At 27.3% G+C, this 9,945-nt stretch overlaps 1 protein-coding gene across 2 annotated transcripts in view; it reads right to left on the reverse strand.

The window, feature by feature from the left end:
* Window positions 1-9,945, reverse strand: part of LOC117172715 (BTB/POZ domain-containing protein KCTD3) — a 60,864-nt gene that overhangs the window by 19,174 nt on the left and 31,745 nt on the right. For both annotated transcript variants that reach the window (XM_033360876.1, XM_033360875.1), the window contains exon 7: window positions 6,079-6,218. In XM_033360876.1, the coding sequence (XP_033216767.1) occupies window positions 6,079-6,218 (140 nt within the window). The remainder of the gene's footprint in view (window positions 1-6,078; window positions 6,219-9,945) is intronic.

The following is a 9,945-nucleotide window of genomic DNA, read 5'->3' on the forward strand; positions in this document are numbered from 1 at the left end:
ATCTAGTCGGGAGTGGTGCTGACTGAAAACAGATGATTTGGAGCGATTCGCGCGCCATATGTTGGTCATTCTAAGGACTTATTGAACTACCCTCGTATTTTAGGGTATTGTAAAACACTAAAGCACACTTTAAAATCTTTTAAACATTTAAAATGATTATAAATGATTGTATGTAATATAAAAGTTTGACGGGATTTCAAATATTTGAATGGATCCCATTTTATAGAAAGGAATTTCAATGAATTTCAATGGATTTCGAAGCATTTCAAAAGTTTTATGGGATTTCAAAGATAGTTAGGGATTTAAAAGGATTTTTAAAAATTTAAATAATTTCGTAGAATTTTAAATATTTTACGGGTTTTCAACAGACTAAAACACATTTTAAAATCTTTTAAACATTTAAAATTTTAAATGATTTTATAAAGTATAAGTGTTTCGCTGGATTTCAAAGATTTGAAGCGATCCCATTTTATGAGAAAGGATTTCAACGGATCTTAAAGCAAAAATCTTTAAGTAAAAATTCCACGAGATTTCAAAAAAATTTACGAATTTGAAAGGATTTTGAAGAAATTCAAAGAATTTCGTAGAATTTTACGGGATTGTAACTATTTTAGGGGATTGTAAAAGTCTAATGCACATTTTAAAATCTTTTAAACATTGAAAATCATTATAAATGACTTTATAAGATATAAATGTTTGACGCGATTTCAAAGATTTTAAGGGATCTCATTTTATGGAAAGGGATTTCAATGGATTTTGAAGTATTTCTAAAGTTTTAGGGAATTTCAAAGATATTTCGGGATTTGAAAGAATTTTTAATAAATTCAAAGAATTTATTAGAATTTTAAAGATTTTACGGGATTTTAAAAGACTAAAGCCCATTTTAAAATCTTTTAAACATTGAAAATTATTATAAATGACTTTATAAGATATAAATGTTTGACGGGATTCCAAAGATTTGAAGGGATCCCATATTATAGAAAAGGATTTCAATGGATTTCGAAGCATTTCAAAAGTTTTATGAAACTTCAAAGATATTTAGGGATTTGAAAGAATTTTTAATAAATTCAAAGAATTTCGTAGAATTTTAAAGATTTTACGGGATTTTAACTATTTTACGGGACTTTAAAACACTAAAGCACATTTAAAAATCTTTTAAACATTGAAAATTATTATAAATGAATTTATAAGATATAAATGTTTGACGGGATTTCAAAGATTTTAAGGGATCTCATTTTATGGAAAGGGATTTCAATGGATTTTGAAGCATTTCAAAAGTTTTAGGGAATTTCAAAGATATTTAGGGATTTGAAAGAATTTTTAATAAATTCAAAGAATTTCGTAGAATATTAAAGATTTTACGGGATTTAAAAAGATATTATACGATTTAAATCTTTCAAGGTATTTCAAAGATATTTAGGGATTTCAAAGAAGTTTTAAGAAATTCAAAGAATTTCAAACATTTTATGGGGTTTTAAATTAATAAAACACATTTTTAAATCTTTTAAACATTTCAATTTATTTAAAAAGATTTTACACGATATAAATGTTTCACGTGATTTCAAAGATTTTAAAGGATCCTATTTCATAGAAAGGGTTTTCAACGGATTTCAAAGCTTTCAAAAGTTTTAAAGGATTTCAAGGATATTTAAGAATTTGAAATAATTTTTAAGAAATTTAAAGAATTTTAAAAATTGTATGGTTTTGAAGGGATCATCATTTCTGGAAAGGGATTTAACGGTTTTCGAAATCTGTCAAAATTTGTTACAGGATTTCAAAGATATTTTAGGATTTGAAAGGATTTATAAGCAATTCAAAGAATTTTGTTCAATTTTAAAGATTTTAACGGATTTCAAGAGATTCGATATGCGACATCTAAACTTCATGGGATTTCAAAGGTTTGAGGTATCCCAATTTATTAAAAAGAATTTCGACGGATTTCAATTTTTTTTTTTAAGTTTTACAGGATTTCAAAGATATTTAGCGAATTGAAAAGATTTTTGAGAAAGAAAAAGAATTAAGTAGAATTTTAAAGATTTTTCGGGATTTCAGAAAACTTCAAACCCATTTCAAAATCTTCTAAACATTTAAAACGATTTTAAGAGATTTCGCAGGATCTCAAAGGTTTTGAAGGGATCTCTATTTTTTAAAGAGATTTTATTGGATTGCGTAGCATTTTAAAAACTTTACGACATCTCAATGGATTTCAAACGTTGTTTAAGGGATTTCAAAGAATTTCAAAAGATTGTTTAAACTTCACAGGATTTTAAATTCTTACGGTTGATTTTGAAATCTCAAAAGTTTTATAGAATTGCAACGAAATTAGGGCTTTGAAGAGATTTTAATGGATTTCAAGGGATTTCTAAGAATTTCATAGGATTCCAAGATTTAAAAGGTTCTCAAGATTTCAGAGGGTTTCAAAGTTTTCAAGGTGTTCAGTAAAATTCAAAGAGTTTGATATAACTCACAATATTTTACCGGGATGTCAAAGGATTTTAACATAATTCAGAAGCTTTTAAAAATTTCAAACGATATTAAAAGATTTCGTAGAATTTTAAATATTATGCAGAACTAAAAAAATTTTCCAGGATTTCAAGGGATTTCCAAGTCTCAAAAATTTCACGGAACTTCAATTATGTTCAAGCATTATAAGGAAATTTAGTGGATTTTAAGGGATTTCTAAGAATTTTATAAGATTTCAGGAATAAAGAGTTCTCAAGATTTCAAATGCTTTTAAGTGATTTTAAAGATCATAAATGTTTCATGGGACTTTAAAGATTTTGAACAAATCTCAACTAATTTTAAAGGATTTCATAGGATTTAAAATTTTTCAAAAATTGTATTGGTTTAAAAAAATGACAAGGATTTTAAAGAATTTCAGTGGATTTTAAAGTCTTTTAAAACTTGTATGAGATTTCAAAATTATTGATACGATTTCTAAAGATTTTTTAGTGATTTTAAGGGATTTCATGGAATATTAGAATAATTAAAAATATTTCATGAAACTGGAAAGGATATGAAGGGATTTTAGGAGATTAGAAGGAACTTACCAGATTACAAGAGGATTACAAAACACCTTGAATTGCTCTGGATAACTCAATCACTCCAGATTTCCAGGGAAATACCGCGATTAAAAATTGGATTATTGCAGATTAACAATGGATTACATTGGATAAAAAATAAATTATCTAGTGTTAAAAGAGGATTAAATGGGATTACAACTGGATTATAAATGAGTTTCCTAGATTTAAAAAAGGATTACATGTATATTAACTAGTATAAATTGGATTACCCACCTCAACAAGCGCATTCACCGGATTACAAGTTGATTACATAGGATTACAAGTAATTCTCCTGGGATTGTAGGTGGGTTACAATTGAGATAATAAAAGATTATTATTGGGTTTCCTAAGCTTGCAATTGTATTATATAGGATTCAAAGTAGATTATCTAAAATATAAAATGGATTAACCAGAATTTCAGTGAATTAAAAGTGGATTTCCTAGTACTAACAAGGATTAAAAGTGTATTATCTAAGATTACAAGTCGACTACTTCGATAACAATTGGATTACCTAAGCTTGCAGTAGGTTATTCAGAATTACTAATTTATTATGTAGAATTACAGGTGGATTACAAGTGAATTACAAATCTGTTATCTATAAGATTACTTGGAAATAAAGGGGGATTATCCCAGGTAACATTTGGAATAACTGGGATTACACGTGGATTATTTACAATTACAAGTAGAGTAAGTGGATTATGTAAATTAAAATTAGAGTATCTAGAATTACAAGTGGATTATCTAAGATTATGTTGGAGTACAAGCTGATTACAAGTGGGTTTTCTAATATTACCCCGAATAAATTCGATTGCCACACATAAAGAATGGATTTTGTAAGATTACAAGTGGATTATCTAGAATTACAGGTGGATATTAAGTGAATTGGAAGTAAATCACCTAGGATAACACTAAATCACTTGTATTACTCCAGTTTACTAGTGGATTACCTCGGATTAAAAGTGATTTATCTTGGATCAAAAGTGCATTAGCTGCGATTAAAAGAAATCAGCTTGGATTAAAAGTGGATTACACTTTTGGGGTTCTTAGAATTACAAGTGGGTTTCCTAGAATTAGAAGTGCATAATATGGGATTAAAATTGGATTATCGAGGATTACAGTTAGATTATCCAGAATTACACATAAATTATCTTAGATTTCAGGTACATTACAGACTAATTGCAAATGGGTTTCCTTGTATTTCCTGGCATGTGGATTATCTAGGATTACAAGTGGATAATACCAAATCACTTTTATTTCTACGAATAACAAGTGGATTAACTAAAATTACAAGTGGATTACCTAAAATTAAAAGTGGATTAACTAAGATTAAAAGTGGAATATAGTAGAATATACTAGATTACTTGTATTGCAGTGGATTGGATTGGATTGCAAGTGGATTACTTAGGAGTTTCGTTGATTATCTCTGATAAAAAGTGGATTATCTAGAATTACAATTGGATTCCTGGTATATTATCTAGGAATGCATAGGATTATCCAGGATTATTCAGGATTACAAGTGAATCATCTAGGATTACAAGTGGATTCTATCGAATCTCTTGGATTAACTCGCATAACAATTGGATTATCTGATATAAAATGTAGATTATATAGAAATACAAGTGGATTATGTAGGATTACAAGTGGATTATACAAGATTACCTATATTAATGTGGATTACTTAGGAAATTTGTGGATTAGCGCGGATAAAAAGTGGATTATCTAGAAATGAAATGGGATATCTAGTGTATTATCTAGGAATATAAGTGGATTCTCCCGAATCACTTGGACTAACTCGGATAACCAGTGAATTATCTAGGATTCCAGGTAGATCAATAATAAATTAAAAGTGGATTACACTAGATTACTTGTATTGCAGTGGATTGGCTTGGATTTCAAGTGGATTACTTAGGAGTTTCGTTGATTATCTCCGATAAAAAGTGGATTATCTAGAATTACAATTGGATTCCTGGTATATTATCTAGGAATGCGTAGGATTATCTACGATTATTCAGGATTACAAGTGAATCATCTAGGATTACAAGTGGATTCTATCGAATCTCTTGGATTAACTCGCATAACAATTGGATTATCTGATATAAAATGTAGATTATATAGAAATACAAGTGGAATATGTAGGATTACAAGTGGATTATACAAGATTACCTATATTAATGTGGATTACTTAGGAAATTTGTGGATTAGCGCGGATAAAAAGTGGATTATCTAGAAATAAAATAGGATAACTAGTGTATTATATAGGAATACAAGTGGATTCTCCCGAATCACTTGGACTAACTCGGATAACCAGTGGATTATCTAGGATTCCAGGTAGATCAATAATAAATTAAAAGTGGATTACACTAGATTACTTGTATTGCAGTGGATTGGCTTGGATTTCAAGTGGATTACTTAGGAGTTTCGTTGATTATCTCCGATAAAAAGTGGATTATCTAGAATTACAATTGGATTCCTGGTATATTAACTAGGAATGCGTAGGATTATCTAGGATTATTTAGGATTACAAGTGAATCACCTAGGAATACAAGTGGATTCTATCGAATCTCTTGGATTAACTCGCATAACAATTGGATTATCTGATATAAAATGTAGATTATATAGAAATACAAGTGGATTATGTAGGATTACAAGTGGATTATACAAGATTACCTATAATAATGTGGATTACTTAGGAAATTCGTGGATTAGTGCGGATAAAAAGTGGATAAAAAGTGGATTATCTAGAAATAAAAAAGGATAACTAGTGTATTATCTAGGAGTACAAGTGGATTCTCCCGAATCACTTGGACTAACTCGGAAAACCAGTGGATTATCTAGGATTCCAGGTAATTAATAATAAATTAAAAGTGGATTACACTAGATTACTTGTATTACTCTGAATTAAAACTGGATTGTTTAATTATTATTTAATAATTCAATGTAACGAGATTTCTAGGCCGGGATTTAATTATTTTAAAAATTAAATTAATTTACAAAAAAAATTGAAATCAATCATACCTTCGTGACACTGCTCTGATGAACCGTAAAAGTTTGAAAAAGTTGTGGACCATGGCCCACAGTTTCTGGATGTTGGACAATCACCCTTACACTTCCGGATTTTGTTCCATAAGCGATTTCAATCCAATTCCCGCAGAGACCTATTATATTGAATAAATCAAATTCAGGTCGCCTCAAAATTTTCATTTCCTACAACTCACTTTTTTTTCTACTGATATTGAAACGAGGAAACGTGCCACGTGAATTATTAGTATAAAAATGGAAAAATTAAAATCCATTCTTAAGTAGAATAATTTAACAGTACACTGGAACCTGGAATTGTGAATCAGGGCAGCATGAACCATTTCTATTGAATTTGGACGCATGAAGCAACCTGATGCAACTAATCCGCTGAGAGCGTGGCCCTCATACTGTCTGTCACACGTGAATGAGCACAACCTTTCTTTCGGTCCCGCGGCTCCCCTCGTCACGAAACATTAAAGGCCATCTATTCTAGGAAAATACGAATAAATTCTCACGAGCATGAAAATATGCTCGAGAATATGCTCGATCTTTATGTGCTTTGAAAATTTAATGAGCATTCATAGGCATTTTGAATTTGGATCTTAAAAAATCGTATTTTCTATCTGTCTTAATATTAGTTATATTATTTAAATTTCGCGGAAAAATATATCACTTCAAACTCTTTGACTTCAAATTAAAAAGGACACCTAATTTAAATGATAAAAGAAGTCCAATAAAAAAATATTATTCGCATTATTCAGGGTAGCTACAATATCCCAATTTCTAAATTCTTCTGGGTGTTAAACCAGCCATACACATACAAGAATAATAATATTATTGCGAAACAAATTGCGTTTTTAATAACATTTTAAACACTTTTTAGTTGAGTTTTTAAAGCAAAAAGGTCAATTTTAAACCTAAGACATGAATTTTTAACCTTGAAAAATTTGACTTGTAAAAACTGCAATTAAAATACGTGTATTTCTGAAAAAGCATTCTTGTTTCGACCTCTCTGGTAGCACCCGACCTGCAATCATTTTCCAATCAAAAATAATAAATTATCAACAAAATAAGTCGATTTTAAGCCCAAAAGATGAATTTTCCACCATGAAACATACACTTTCAATTACAAAAAATTCTCAACTAAAAGAGATTTTTTATAAAAAAAAAAACTAAAATAGTTCAATTTGCGGTTAGAAGAGTAAATTTTTAACATCAAAAAGCGAATTTTCAAAAAAATTAATTAATTTTGATCTAAAAATATAAATTTTTAAGCTAAAATCGAATGGTTGAATCTTTAGTTTAAAAAATTAATTTTCAATTACAAAGAAACGAATTTTCAGTCAAAGAAACTAATTCTTAATCGCAGTGATGCATTTTCAAACAAAAATATTAATTTTTGACCAAATCGTGCAATTTTCAACACGAAAGATGAATTTTATATTTAAAAAAACGAGTTAACAACAAAATAGTTTTTTTAACACAAAAAAAATTGTTTAATAATAAATAGAATAATTCAATTTTTTGTTAAAACGATCATTTAAAAAAAGGAAATGAATCTGCAACAAAATAATTCAATTTTAAACCAAAAAGTAGAAGTTTCCTCAAAGAAATATATAGTTTCAATAAAACATAAATTTTCTACTAAAAAAGATTTCACGAACCAAAACTAGGATAGTTCAATTTTAAGTTAGAAAAGTAAATAAACAAAAAAAACGAGTATTCAGAAAAAGTAATTAATTTTCGACAAAAAATATAAATTTTCAAGAAAAAATGGAATAGTTTCATCTTGAGTTAAAAAAATTAATTTTCATCTCAAAAGAAACGAATTCTCAAGCAAAGAAATTAATTTTTCATCACAGTGATGCATTTTCAACAAAAAATGTGAATTCTTGATCAAATAGTGCAATTCCCAACCCAAAAGATGAATCTTCTATAAAAGAAACTAGTTTACAACAAAATAGTTTTTTTTTAACAAAAAAAAGATTTTTTAACCAAAAATAGAAGAACTAAATTTTTTGTTAAATCAATCGATTTTCAAAAACAAAAATGAATTATCAACAAAATAATTGAATTCTAAATACAAAAGATGAATTTTCAGCAAAGAAATATACAGTTTCAATCAAATATATAAATTTTTAACCAAAAAAAATAAATTTACAAACCATAACTATAATAGTTCAATTTGCAAATAGAAAAGTAAATTTTAAACAAAAAAAAACGAGCATTCAGCAAAACTAAAAAAATTAACTTTCAACTAAAAAGAAAACGAATTTTGAGCTAAAGAAATGAATTTTTAATGACAGTGCTGAATTTTCAATAAAAAATTTGAATTATTGACTGAATAGTGGAATTTTCAATCCAAAAAATGCATTTTCTATTAAAATACACAACGAATTTTTAACTGATTTTTTTTTATCTAATAAATGAATTTTTAAAACAAAAAAAAGAATAGTTAAATTTTCTACAAAACAGATCATTTTTTAACGAAAAAGATTATATTTCTATCAAAAACGGTAGCTTTTTTACAAAAAGTGGAATAGTTCAAGTGAATTTCAGTTAAAATGATAAAACTTTAACTAAAAAATTTAATTTTTATTTAAATACCGGAATTTTCAACTAAAATGATAAATTTTCTACCAATAATAAAATTCTTAAATTTCCAATTAGTAAAATAAATTTTCCACCAAAAAGAAACGAATTTTCAACGCATAATCGTTACATTTCCACTTAAAGCAGATACATTTTTTATTAATAATAGAATAATTAAATTGTCAGTAAAAACTTAATTTGCAATAAAATCAAAGTCAAAATATAACGAAATAGTATAATTTTCAATTCAGATGATTAAATTTCTTTTACAAAAGATACATTTTCGAAATAAAAGAACAGTTCCTTTTTCAGTTAAAAAATTAATTCTAAATAAGAAAAAAACTAATTTTTAACCAAACAGATCAATTTTCAACAAAAAGATGAATTTTTTACCAAAAAAAAGAAGAATTTTTAACAAAGTAAAGAACTTTTTAATCAAATATCTAATTTTTTAAAGAAGTTATGAAACAAAAAGAGGAATTAGTCGCCAATAAGCTTAAAGATTCTCCTACAAATTCGAATTTTCCATCAAATGCAGGAATTTTAAACCAAATATTTGAATTTTCGATTTAAAAAATATCTAAATTTAGAAGCAAACATGTACGAGTTAAATTTTCAGTTCAAACAATTAATTTTCAACAACAGAATTAAATTTTAAATAAAATAAGGTCTTTACAGACTAGATGGACCTATGAATTAAAGATTTTTTTAATTAAATTTTTTCTGAAAGGATTCTGAAAGGAATCTTTTTTAGAAAAAATTTAATTTAAAAGAATTTTGAATTCATAGCTCCATCTAGCCTGTAAAGAGGTTAAGAAATTCTTTTATTCTATGATGATAATACCGATTTCTTGCAAAATTTTAACTTGTAACACCTGGCGTAATAATGCATATATTTCTGGAAAAGAATTCTTCTATAAATCTCTCTAGTAGCTTAACGGAAAAGCGTTCCACCGGCAATCGAAAGTTCTGTGGTTCGATTTCAAGCGGAGCGAAAAGAGATGATCTTTTTTTCAGACAAAATTTAATTTAAAAAAAAGGTTTTTTCAACTAAAATGGTGAATCATCAACCAAATAAATGATTTCTAACAATGTAGTTCAACTTCCAATTAAGTAGTTGAATTTTCAACCAAAGGAGATTAATTTTTAACCTAATAGTTGCGATTTTTAACATTCCCTGAGTTTCTGGAATTACCTGATCTGTAGCAACTCTGTAATTTCAAAAAAGTGTATTTTTATTTCACTCTAGAATGTTTCTGTAAAAATATATCT

Source organism: Belonocnema kinseyi, chromosome 5 (assembly GCF_010883055.1).
Source record: "Belonocnema kinseyi isolate 2016_QV_RU_SX_M_011 chromosome 5, B_treatae_v1, whole genome shotgun sequence".
Taxonomy (NCBI): domain Eukaryota; kingdom Metazoa; phylum Arthropoda; class Insecta; order Hymenoptera; family Cynipidae; genus Belonocnema; species Belonocnema kinseyi.